The sequence below is a fragment of the Solanum dulcamara genome, chromosome 1, assembly GCF_947179165.1.
Source record: "Solanum dulcamara chromosome 1, daSolDulc1.2, whole genome shotgun sequence".
Classification (NCBI taxonomy): Eukaryota; Viridiplantae; Streptophyta; class Magnoliopsida; order Solanales; family Solanaceae; genus Solanum; species Solanum dulcamara.
The window spans coordinates 66000135-66013346 of NC_077237.1; the positions used below are offsets into that span (position 1 = coordinate 66000135).

Consider the following 13212-nt stretch of genomic DNA (forward strand, 5'->3'; position numbering starts at 1 on the left):
GCAACCAGCAGCTCCCACACCTCATTTAGATAAATTTTAGACCCTGCAACACGCCACAACACAACCAGCAGCAGCCCCTACGCGTACAACACTTTATTTCGACAACAACTTAACTATAGCGATTCTAAATTCGTTTATTTCGGACGCCGAACTTTTCAAACCTTTTCCCCAACTTCCAGCAGGTCCTAAGGTGTATAATACACCATAATGTAACATTATAAACTTCAAATTAGAGGGTAAGAACTTACCTTTCCCGAAATTGGCTAGAACTCGCCAAAATCGCGCCTCGGAAATATTTTCAGCATGCTGTAACGTCGTGGCAGCTTGCTGTCCGTTTTTTTGCTGCACCAAATCCTAATTTTATACTACTAATACTTCCATATCATCGTAGTATACGCTATATAATTAATTTACGGAACAAAATCGGGACTTACCTTATTTTTCTCCCAAGCCGTCGCAAGTTTCTCTCCTTAAGCTTTAGGGTTCTTTGTTCACGTTGCTGCTGGAAATTTTTAATGAACAAGCTGAAGAATTTTTGGATACATATCAACTAATATAGGTGGTCCCAAGGGGTGACACGTGTCAGCCCCTAAGAGGGACACGTGTCCAGCCCCTATTGGGCCACCGTGTCCATGCAAGAAGGGTGGGGCTGCCACGTGGCAGTGGGGCCCACCTCCCCCCAAGCAGCTGCATCACCTACTTGTCCCTAAGTAGGTGCATCACCTGCTTGCTTGAGGTGCTGCCACCTGTCGCTCCTCCATTGGCTGCCACGCATCGTCTTTTTTCCTTCCTCGCGGGTTCGTAATCTTGTCTTACTTTAAGAGCTCATGTAATCCGCACTACGTAAGCTTGGTATATCCTTAAACAACTTAAGTGTATAAGACTCTTAACTTAGTGTCTTACGTAAGTAAATCGAGTCCTACGACTCATTTCTTAGCCTCCAACTCTTTCCGGATTCTTATGACTCTATGTCCAACCTCCCTTCTCGCGAGGTATCACAATCTTCTTTCCTTAGAGTTGTTTGATAGTGTCGTAGCTTATCTGGCTCACATGATAGTGTCTAAGGAACTTAAGAAGACGTTCCGAGCTCAAGAGTGCGGGGTGTAACATTTACATACTTACTACTTTCTATCATATAGAAGACTTGAAAGCAATAACTCAATTATTGTAGGAGTTCTAACATCATGAAGTGGATAAGACGCATGAATCATACTCGGAGCTTTATGAATAGAATTAACCCCACATTTCAGATACAAACCACTTATGGCTAAAACATGCCAAGAGAAAAGAAGGATAGCTTTACATACCTTTATGGATCAACCGTAACCAAGCTCACCTCGCTACTTCTTTAACCTATTTAACACAAAAGCAATACTATTATGAATAGACTTTGACTTGTTCATACATCTTGACTAGTATGTCGATTAATTAAGAAGTTAACAGAAATCGGGCAGTACCTCCCTTATACTTTCCCTATCTGAATTTCCAAGTAACCTTCAATTAGTACAGCCATACCAACAACAACCAGCAACCATATACAATTAAATTACTTCAATACTACTCAATACAAGTTCCAAATAGCCCACTCAAAACTACGATATTAAAATATGGTTTTCCATCTTTATTTCATAAAATTACAATCTTACGGAAAGGAGCATCACGTGGCTGTGAACATCAGCACTTATACCCACTTAAAACCATATTTCAAGCCCTTCAACATATACAAATTACTTTGAAATATAATACCATAATAATGACAACATTAACCAAACTTTAATTAAACTAAAATGCCTCCAATTTTGCCTGTCTATCACGTCAACAATACCCACATGATTTTCTTACATCCAATCCCACTTAATATAGAGTAAACTACTCCGTTACAACATCATCAACTCCAATTTGAAAGGAAGAATCTTACCTTGATGAGAATCAACCTCGAGAGCTCCTCAACGTGGCTGAAAAATAGTGGACTGTTCGTTGCACTTTCTTGCTGCCCCAGCACATACTTTACATTGTTAAACACCTTCACCTAATCGAAGATTACATTAGATAATTAATTTATGGAGAAAGATTTGAAGCTCCTCTTTGTTACAGCCATAGCCCTGACCCTCTTCTCCTTTCTCTCTATAATTCTCTATAATTTTCTATGTTGAAAGATGAGAAATGACACCCACATAGCTAATCACCTTCCAGTGGGTCGATATTACCTTAGAGAATTAATTTACGGGGCTAGACACAAATCTTTTCCTTACTTAGCCATGGCCGAACTTGCCATGGCTTTGCACTCTCTTTCTTTCTCATTTTCTTTCTAAGTCTAAGTGAAGAAAAAGATGAGCAATGAAATTCCTAGTCATTATTTAGGATTATATACACCTCATTTAAGAGTGACACATGTCATCCCCTAAGGATGACACGTGTCCAGCCCCTACATGTGTCCAACTCTAAGGGTGACACATGTCTGACTCCTATAGGTCCGTCCCCTCCACGCTCCAACTAGCTACTGCCACATGGCTCGGTGGGACTCACTTTCTAAGTAGGTGCATCACCTACTTACTTTTCTTTATAGGTTTATAATCTCATCTCACTTTAAGAACCTATGTAATCCTTGCTACTTAAGCTCGACATGTACTCAAGTATCTTAATTATGTAAGACATCCAAGTCGGTAGCTTATGCAAGTAGGTAGATTACCATGACACACTATTTAGCCTCCAACTCCTTTCCAATCCTTCCAAACCTATTTCCAACCATCACTACTTACATAGAGCTAGCTTATGCAAAATTTGGGACGACCTCATCCTCTTTTCCTTAGGATTATTTGATAACATCATCGATCAGATGGATCACATGGTAGGTCTAGAGAATCTAAATAGATATTCCCATGTATCAAAAGTGCGGGGTATAACAGGTAGTCTAGCCTTTATTTCTACTGTAGAGCAACCATTAGCTTTCGACATCCAGTCCTTAGCTAACCGGATGATTCGACTTAATATCTTTGATTCCTTGTGTATGTTAGCTTATGTGGGAGATCATTTATCTTTATTGGATCGGATTAGCAGTTGTCAGTTTGAGGATGAGGAATTAGTTGCACTGCGAGATGGGTTTTAAGAGATGATACTGGTCTGGCTTACTTAGATTTAGAGGGGTTTCTAAGGTTTGGTGGTCGTCTATGTGTTTGAGAGTTGGGGGTTTTATTCAAATGATCCTTAGTGAGGCCCATGACTCCAAATATTCATGTATCATGACTTAAGGCAACACTACTATTAGAGCGACATGAGGAGAGATATTGCAGATTATGTGTCATATTATTTGAGTTTTTAGTAGGTTAAGCCTGAGCATTTGAGTCCTAGTGGCGAGCTTCAGAGATTACCCATTCCTGAGTGGAAAAGAGAGAAGATCACCTTGGATTTCATTATGGGGTTGTGTCGCATTTCCCACAGTCTTGATAGCATTTGGGTCATCTAGGATCAATTGACCAAGTCAGCACATTACCTTCGCATCCATACTTTGTATAGTAGGAAATACTGAGAGGTTACCCATATCTATGTTCGGGAGGTGGTTCGCCTTCATGGTGTACCTATTTCTATTATCTTAGACTGGGATCATAGTTCACATATAGCTTTTGGAAGATGTTCAGGAGGATTTGTGTACCCGTGTTGACCTTAGCACAACTTTCCACCCATAGACTGATAGTCAGTCAGAGCGCACGATATAGGTTCCTGAGGATATGTTGCGGGCATGTGTTATGGATTTTGGAGGTTAGTGGGAACAGTTTTTTCCCTTGGCATAGTTTTCCTACAACAAAAGCTACCACTCCAGTATTTAGATGGCCCTACTTGATGCTTTATATAGTAGGCATTGTCACTCTCTAATTGGATGGTTTGAGTCTACGGAGCCCAGGCCGCTTGGTACAGACTTGATGTAGGAGGCCTTAGATTATGTGAGAGTGATTCAGGATAGGCTCAGGATGGCTCAGAGTAGACACTAGAGCTATGTGTATCATAGGCATCGAGTGTTGAGGTTTTCCATTGGTGATAGAGTATTCCTTCGTGTATCTCCCACAAAGGGCTTGATGAGATTTGGGAAGCAGGGCAAGCTTAGCCCCAGGTATATTGGCCCTTTTGATATATTGAGGACAATTGATGAGGTGGCATATGAATTAACTTTTCCCACAAACGTTTTAGCTATTCATCCAATTTTTTCATATTTCAATATTGCGCAGATATGTGCTAGATGAGTCCCATGTGCTTCAGGATGATGCAGTTGACTTGGATGATCATTTGAGATATATTGAGAAGCTAGTTGCTATTTTGGATAGAGATGTTAGTCAGTTGCGTTCCAGAGCAATTCCTATAGTTAAGGTCCATTGGAGGCATCGTCCAGTTGAAGAGGCTACCTGGGAGACCGAGCATGAGATGCGGGCATAGTTCCTCAGCTTATTTGAGCCTTCGGGTACTTTTCGACTCTAACTTTTGCGGACTTAAGTTCTTTTAGTAGTGGATGTTGTAATGACTCTCCAAGTAATTTTTGAATTCAAGATTTCATTCCATCGTTTAGGGCATTCCTATAGCGATTCTAACTCATTTATAACTTGCTGGCATTGACTATTCGATCGCCTAGTCCTTCATTTGGGTTTTAGGCCCATTTCCTATTTTGGAGCTTATATGACTTGAATAGGTGACTTCATTCATAACTTCAGAAAAATGACCTAAGAACAAAATTTTGATAGTTTTATTAGCTCTAAAATGGCCAAATTAGTCTAGTAGAATGGTCGGCATGAGTACCGAGGCAATTCGTACAACTTTAGGACCTCTTGATGATTTTTCCTTAGAAATTTGGCTTATAGATGACTTTGGTCAACATTCTTGGAAAATGCAGTCAAATTAAAATTTTGACAGCGCGGTTAACTCTAAAATGTCAAGTTTTGTGTAGAACAATCCTTCGTTCACTTTCCAAGGCTTCAGGTCTAATCCCGAGGCCCATCATGGAAATTGGCTCAATTTGGTACTTGGATGTGGAACCCACTTCTTGTAAAATTGACCTCGTATGGGAATTTGGAATGCATCATTGAGTTCAGAACGTCGAATTTAGTGCGGTAGCATATCTTGTTTGCACGCACAGGTTTTTGAACAAATCTAGAGCACCTCATCGGAGGATTTGGCATGTTAAGCTCTTTCTTGCACAAGCTGTTTCTGGTTCCATCAGTTAAGCGACCCCTAATCACTAAAGTGAGTGCCGCTAAAGCGGCCAGGAGTTCGCTAAAGTGACCAGCTCACTTGGGCTAGTGTCGCTTTTGCGACACCTGAGGGTCTTTCTTAAGACCCATTTTCCAAATTGTATATCAAATTCAAACATTGTTTTCTCTTTCAATTCTTGGGCGATTCAAAAGTCTAGCTTGCATAGATTTTTGAGGGGAAGGTAGTGTGTTCTGAATTAGGAGTTGAGGCTTTCTTTGAGGTAATTTCTCCCTTTTCGTGTGTTTCTAGTGGTCTTGAGCTTTATAATTAATCATGAATGCATGTTAAGTTTGGGGCCTGTTTGATGTGTGAACTGTGTTCCTTTTTGGAACATGAGCTGGGGTAGTAGTTAGAGCCTATTCTCGGAGTCAATTCCATGAGTTATAGAGAGGGTCCCACAATTTTTGATTTTTGACTTCAAAATTAGCCCATATAAGAATTCTATAATCCTAGTTTCATAACGATCATATTAACATTGTGATTCTATTTTTGATAGTATGACAGTATTCGAAGGCCACTTGAAAAGGCAAATCTCTAGTTTCGTGAGTTGGAGCGTGCACAGTCGGACTACAGTAGGATACAATTTTCCCCTCATGAGACTGAGCATGTTTAGGCAATTGCATATTGAATTGTAGGAGTTGGAGGGGTTGGGGTGTCGAGCATGCTAAATTCCTAAAATTCATGTCCTAGGCACTATTTTTGGGAAATTGCTGGATTGGATAAGCATGATTCCTGCTCTTATCATTTGTCACGACCCAACTCCGTAGGCCGTGACTGGTGCCCGAGTTGGGAACCCAAATGTAACCTTATCCCAAATTAACATTTCAATCGAATAAATATAGGTAGTGATAAAAAAAGATTGTTAAATAGATCACAAAAATAGATGTAGGCACGAGGGCCGATAGGCCGTCACGAAACACACACAACCCAAAACATATATACAAAACCCACAACATAACTCTGTACACAGACCTCTACAGATGATAACATATTCATATGACGGGACAGGGCCCTGTCGTACCCGTAACCAATATATCCAAATATGCAGGGATAAAATCAGTACCAAAATACAAGCTCCGAAAAAGGGAGAACTGTCAACGACGCAACAAATATCCTAAACAAGTGGATCAGCAAATCAAACTTTGGTACCTGCGGGCATGTAACGCAGACCCCGAAGAAAGGGGGTCAATATGAAAAATGTACCGAATATGTAAAGCATGAACTATAATAAATAAAACCATAATCTGAATAGTAGGTGCAGATAATGAAATAAATGTTCAGAATTTCCAAATGCTTATCATAATCACAAATCATACATGCAAAGACATATGCCATATCCGACCTCATTTCATGGGACTCGGTGAATAAAAGGTGGTCTCCCTTCCATCATTGGCACCACAACACATCATAACACTAGAGTAGGGAATGTCTCCATAACAGATCACATCATATCAAATGTCCATATCAAATTATATCAAATCATATCATGTCATATCATATTTGTACATGGCACAGCATAACTCCGTGGCATAACATACACCATCCTATGTACATGGTGTACCTTCCCCCTCATATTGAGGCATGACGAATAATGCAAAGAAATACGCTTGATAACATATCCTGGCCCATGCTCAATGAAAGAGTGGTTACAGTATGCACGAGTAGAGTAGTGAGAAACTAAATGCAATTTAAAATATAAAATATTTATACAGACTCGATAGCATAGTTTCGATAACAAATCATATATAAAAGTACTTGAATAATAATAGTAGTGCAAGTCTTTCCAATGTCACAATAGTCTATGTCAAAATAGTTTTCTAAAATTATCTCCCTATTTCAAAATATATTATGGGACTTAACAGAATAATTAATCGTATAATATTCGAAAGAATAGCAAATAGTTTCTTTCAAATTCTACCTAACATGAGCCAAACGGAATAACAAAGAAAAATTCGGAATAGTGGAGCCCACTTCGGTCAAAGGTGGTGTTGTATACAAATTACGTGTGTTAAAATTCATAATATTATTTATAAGATTTTCAAGGTAGTCGGACTTCAGTTGTGCAAATTCTAGAAGTTTAGACAATTTTTCCAAAAATATTCATAAATACCTAATTCAATTCTACTGAATAGAAAAGGGGAAGTTTTGAGTGTCGATTCTGAAGAGTAGATTCATCCCCATTGCTCGTATCCAAACCTATTACATCTAGGACATGCCAAGAGAAGAAAACGTAAAGCGTTACATACCTTATCGGCTTTTCACGCTTGTCCAAATTCAATTTTCGTTTCCTCCAAAATCTACAATTGGTCATATTTACCAATTACTATTTATAAGACTTTAAGAATTCAATTCTACCTATACTTGTCTACAAAAAATTCGGCAGCATCTCCCCTATATATATGACAACCCCGAGATTATAACTCGACCACAATATCAACAATCAATCCAACAACAACACTAATACCATCAATAATCAATTTAAAATGCACCATAACATAAATTGGCTTCTTTTCCAACTAGTGTAACAACTTTCAACCAAACATTGCATTTCCAAATAAACATGAATATTTCATGTTCATAATTAATTTCAACTCATTCCAACATAAGTAAAAAGTATTCCAAGTAAGCTACCAAATATTCATCATTTCCATATTTCACCCAAAAATTCCATAAATGCAACAAAACTATTATAATTCATTTTCTTCTTTCAACTTCATAATCAACAACAATAATCCACACTTTAACAACTTTATTTTCATAATATTACAAAATCATCCTTTAAGGGCATAATTCCTACAAACCATTCAACTTACACCATATAAACTTCATTTATATCCCAAAAATCATAACAACAACTAACAAATTATACAAACTTAATTTTATTCCATTTCATCACCTAACCATATTTCCAACTTCAATAAATTCATTCAACTTTCAATTCCAACATAATTTTTTTTTACCATAACTACTACTCCATAACTACTACTAAAATAATACACAAAAATTCAAGTCTTCTTGCCAACAATCTTACATACACATAACTTATTCATATGTCAAAATCCAACCATATAACTTCCATATTTCCATGGATTCTACACATGTCTACTTACTACAACATAAACAAACTTTATAACATAATGAAATTGGATTAATTCTTACCTTTTCCTTCTAACTTCTTCACTTCCAAATCAATGAAACAATCCTCCAAACTTCCAAAACAACTCCACCATATTATAGAGAACCTTTGAATTAGTAAGAATACTAGGAGAAAATATTTTTTTGGATGAAATTTCAAAGACCAATTTTTTTCCAAGCTTGGCCGATTTTCTCTAGTTTGTTTTCCTTAGTTTCTTCCCTTCTATCTTCTTCCAGTTCTCTTGAATATTGTTGGAGTTGGAAGATATAAAGACCCCTAGGTGAAATTACCATTTTGCCCCTCACCTTTTCTAATATTTCCAAGTTAAAATTTCAATTTTGCCCTTAACCTTTTATAGCATTTCCACATGTGAAATTCCAATTTTAACCTTTAACTTTTCCAATATTTCCACATCCCAATTTAGTCATAAGAATTTTTTGTATCCAACAAAATTAAACATAGCCTTTCCCTTGACTTGTTACCGTTATCCCCAAAATATTCTAATGTTAAAAATACGGGTCATAACATCATTCATCCCCGTTTGAACATTCGTCCCCGAATGTTAAACTGATCCCATGAGGTTTGTGAATACAACTATTTCACATAATTTACTAACTAACCAATGTAGGTAAATAATGAACTTAGGTTACCTGTGGGTGCAGAAAATAACTGAGGATACTTCTTCTTCATTTCTTCCTCAGCCTCTCACGTCATTTCTTCTCGGTGATTGTTGCGCCATAATACTTTGACAGATGCCACATCTTTGGTGCGTAATCTCCTTACCTGACGATCTAAAATAGCCACTGCTGTTCGTCATAGGATAGCTCTTCGCTCACCTGAATGTCCTGTACGGTAAATACTCTAGAAGGATCGCCAACAAATTTACGAAGCATAGACACGTGGAACACCGGATGTACTGCATCTAAATCAGCTGGTAGATCCAATTCATAGGCAACCTTGCCTACTTTACGGACAATTTGATAAGACCCGATGTATCTCGGACTAAGCTTCCCTTTTCTGCCGAATCTCATGACGCTCTTCATAGGTGACACTTTCAAGAATACCCAGTCATCCACTTAGAACTCTAAAGGTCAACGCCGGTTGTCTGCATATGCTTTCTGTCGACTTTGAGCTGCCAATAATCATTCCTGAATAAGCTTTACCTTATCAACTGCCTGCTGAATCAGATCTGGGCCAATCAACTAAGTTTCACCCACATCAAACCAGCCTATAGGTGACCTGCATTTTCTACCATACAGTGCCTCGTATGGTGCCGTCTGAATACTAGAATGATAGCTGTTATTATAAGCAAATTCAATAAGTGGTAGATGGTCATCCCAGCTACCCCTGAAATCAATAACACAGGCCCGCAGCATATCTTCCAGCGTCTGAATAGTGCACTCGGCTTGCCCATCAGACTGAGGATGGAATGTTGTACTAAGGCTCACCTGGGTCCACAATCCCGCCTGAAAAGATCTCCAGAAATTTGGTGTAAACTGGGCACCTCTGTCAGTGATAACGGATACATGAACTCCATGGAGCTTTACTATCTCCTTAATATACAACCTGGCATAGTCCTCAGTTGAATACGTAATCCGAATCAGAAGGAAACGGGCCGATTTAGTCAACCTATCAACAATAACCCATATCGAATCATACTTCCGTGGAGTGCGAGGTAAACCTGTAATAAAATCCATATTAATAATCTCCCAATTCCACGTCGGAATTTCCATCTCCTATAATAATCCACCTGGTTTCTGGTGTTCAATCTTGACCTGCTCACAGTTTGGACATTGGGCCATGAACTCTGCAACATATTTTTTCATACCATCCCACTAGAATAAACATCTGAGGTCCTGATACATTTTTGTTGTCCCCGGATGAATAGAATATCAGGCATAATGTGCCTCACCCATAACCTGTTGATGTAGCCCAGCAACGTCAGGTACACATAACCTATTCCTATATAATAATACTCCATCAGATATAATACCAAAAGGGGTTTTCTCTTTGTCAATACCTGTATTTCGGTACCATGCCAAAACAGGATCTTTATATTGAAGTTGCTTTATTTCTTCTATAATAGAAGATTCAGCAACCTTTCGGACCGAAACACAGTTATCTCTAGATTCGGCCAAGCGAACTCCAAGACTGGCCAATTGACCAATTTCACGAACTATTTCTTTCTTTTCTGGTGGAACATCTGCCAAGATACCCAAGGACTTACGGCTGAGTGCATCTGCTACGACGTTGGCCTTCCCAGGATGATATAGAATATCGACATCATAATCCTTTAAGAACTCTAGCCATCTCCTCTGCATCAAATTCAAGTCTTTCTGCTTAAAAATATATTGGAGACTCTTGTGGTCTGTATAGATATCAACATGAATGCCATATAAATAGTTCCTCCATATCTTTAGAGCATGAATCACTGATGCCAGTTCCAGATCATGAGTAGGATAATTTCTTTCATGCTTTTTAAGCTGTCGGGAAGCTTAAGCTATAACTTTGCCGTGCTGCATCAAGACACAACCTATTCCCATACCCGAAGAATCACAATAAATAACATACCCATCTGGTCCTTCTGGAAGAGTTAGAACTGGATATGTAGTTAACTTCTCTTTCAATAACTAAAAACTTCATTCACAGGCATCAGTCCATTGGAATTTGGCTCCCTTTTGAGTTAATCTTGTCAGTGGTGCGGAAATTGAAGCAAATTTCTCTACAAATCTCCTATAATAACCTGCTAATCCCAGGAAGCTGCATACCTCTATAGGTGTTGTTGGCCTAGGCCAGTTTTTTATGGCCTCGATCTTCTGTGTATCTACCTGAATACCATCAACCCGACAATATGTCCCAGAAATGCCACAGAAGTCAACCAGAATTCACATTTAGAAAATTTAGCATACAATTTCTGGTGTCAAAGTACCGTAAGTACCGCTCTCAGATGATCTGCATGCTCTTTTTTTGATTGGGAATAAATTAGAATATCATCAATAAACACAATCACGAACATATCCAGGAATGGTCTGAATACCCAATTCATCAGGTCCATAAATGCCGCTGGAGCATTCATCAGCCCAAAAGACATCACTCTGAACTCGTAATGGCTATATCGAGTCCTGAATGTTGTCTTTGGTATATTTGATTCTCTTACCCGCACTTGATGATAACCCAATTGCAAGTCTATTTTTGAAAACTATTTGGCACCCTACAACTGATCAAATAGATCATCAATCCTGGGGAGGGGGTATTTATTCTTGATGGTTACCTTATTCAACTGCCTGTAATTAATACACATCCGCAGCGACCCATCTTTCTTCTTTACGAATAATACCAGGGCTCCCCAAGGTGAACTTCTAGGCCTGATGAAGCCTTTTTCCAATAAGTCTTTTAACTTCTCCTTTAGTTCCTTTAAATCTGCAGGTGCTATTCTGTACGGGGGAATAGATATTGGATGGGTATTTGGTAGCTCATCTACGATAAAGTCTATCTCCCATTCTGGAGGAAGGCCTGGAAGCTCATATGGGAATATATTTGAGAATTCATTAACTACTGGAACTGACTGAAGGGTTGGTGCTTCTGCTTCCAAGTTTTATACATGAACCAGGTGATAAATACAACCGTTTTTGATCATCTTTCTCGCCTTAAGGTAGGAAATAAACTTCCCTCTTAGCGATGCTGTATTACCTGCCCATTCTATCACTAGTTCTCCTGGGAATTGAAAATGAACTACTTTCCATTGACAATCAATGTTAGCATAATAGAAAGATAGCCAATCCATTCCTATAATCATATCAAATTCAGTCATCTCCAGTTCTATTAGGTATGCCTTAGTGCAACAGTCACATATAATTATCGAGCAACTTTTATATACTCACCTTGCTATAATAGAATCCCCTACAGGAGTAGGTACCTCAAACAGTTCTATTAGTTCGGGATTTACCTCAATCTTATCAGCAGTCAACGGGGAAATATATGATAATGTAGAGCCTGGATCTATCAATGCATATACAATCTGGGAAAAGATCAATAATGTACCTGTGATCACGTCTGAAGATGCCTCTTGATCCTGCCGGGTGGACAAAGCATAGGTATGGTTTGAAGGACTGCTAGAATCAGAAATTCTGCCCCGGCCTCTACCGTGGCCTACTGATATAGACGCACCCTGACCCATGGGGCGCATAGCTATCGAAGAAGATGATGACCTAGCAAATAATCCTTTAGGACGGGCTACTCTACTTGAATTACCCTTATTCGGGCAATCCCTCATTGTATGGCCTTGACGACCATAAGAAACACAAGCCCCTGTAGCACAATAGCACTCTCCTGGATGGTATCTGCCACAATAAGAACACGGAGGCCTGGGTGGCCTCATCTGACCAAAGCCTCTGTCTAGCTGCGAACCAAAAACTCTGGAACACGGACCTACTCCCAAATATCCTGTGCCACCTGATCTCCGACCTGAGAATAATAGAGGTATACTCCATGTTGGCTGGGTGGGTTGTCTGCTATCCTGTTGCTGGAATGGCCTGCTCTGGAACTCTCCAAAATACCCAGCTGATCTGTCCCTCTTGGGCTGACTCCTACAAGAATCTTGGTCGGACTGGTGTCCTCTATGTCTGTCCTCCATGCCTTGAGCATATACCTGAATACGGGCGATGTCCATTCCTGGCTGAGCATACATCACCAAACAACTATCCACCAAGTAGTGATCTAGGCCCATCACATATCTATGCATCCTATCAGTCATGCCAGCTACCAAAGCAGGTGCATGTCTAGCCAATGAGTCGAACTTCAAACTATACTCGCGAACACTGCGACCTCGCTGCCTTAACTAC

At 39.3% G+C, this 13212-nt stretch overlaps 1 protein-coding gene across 1 annotated transcript; it reads right to left on the reverse strand.

Moving 5' to 3' along the window:
• Positions 1-9162: 9162 nt before the first annotated feature.
• Positions 9163-12182, reverse strand: LOC129893622 (uncharacterized). Its single transcript, XM_055969086.1, has 8 exons — positions 12062-12182; positions 11709-11953; positions 11386-11466; positions 11140-11199; positions 10284-10626; positions 10122-10178; positions 9820-10052; positions 9163-9408 (listed from the first exon to the last, which is right to left on the reverse strand). The coding sequence occupies exons 1-8, from the start codon at positions 12180-12182 to the stop codon at positions 9163-9165; spliced, it is 1386 nt and encodes a 461-aa protein (XP_055825061.1).
• Positions 12183-13212: the final 1030 nt, after the last annotated feature.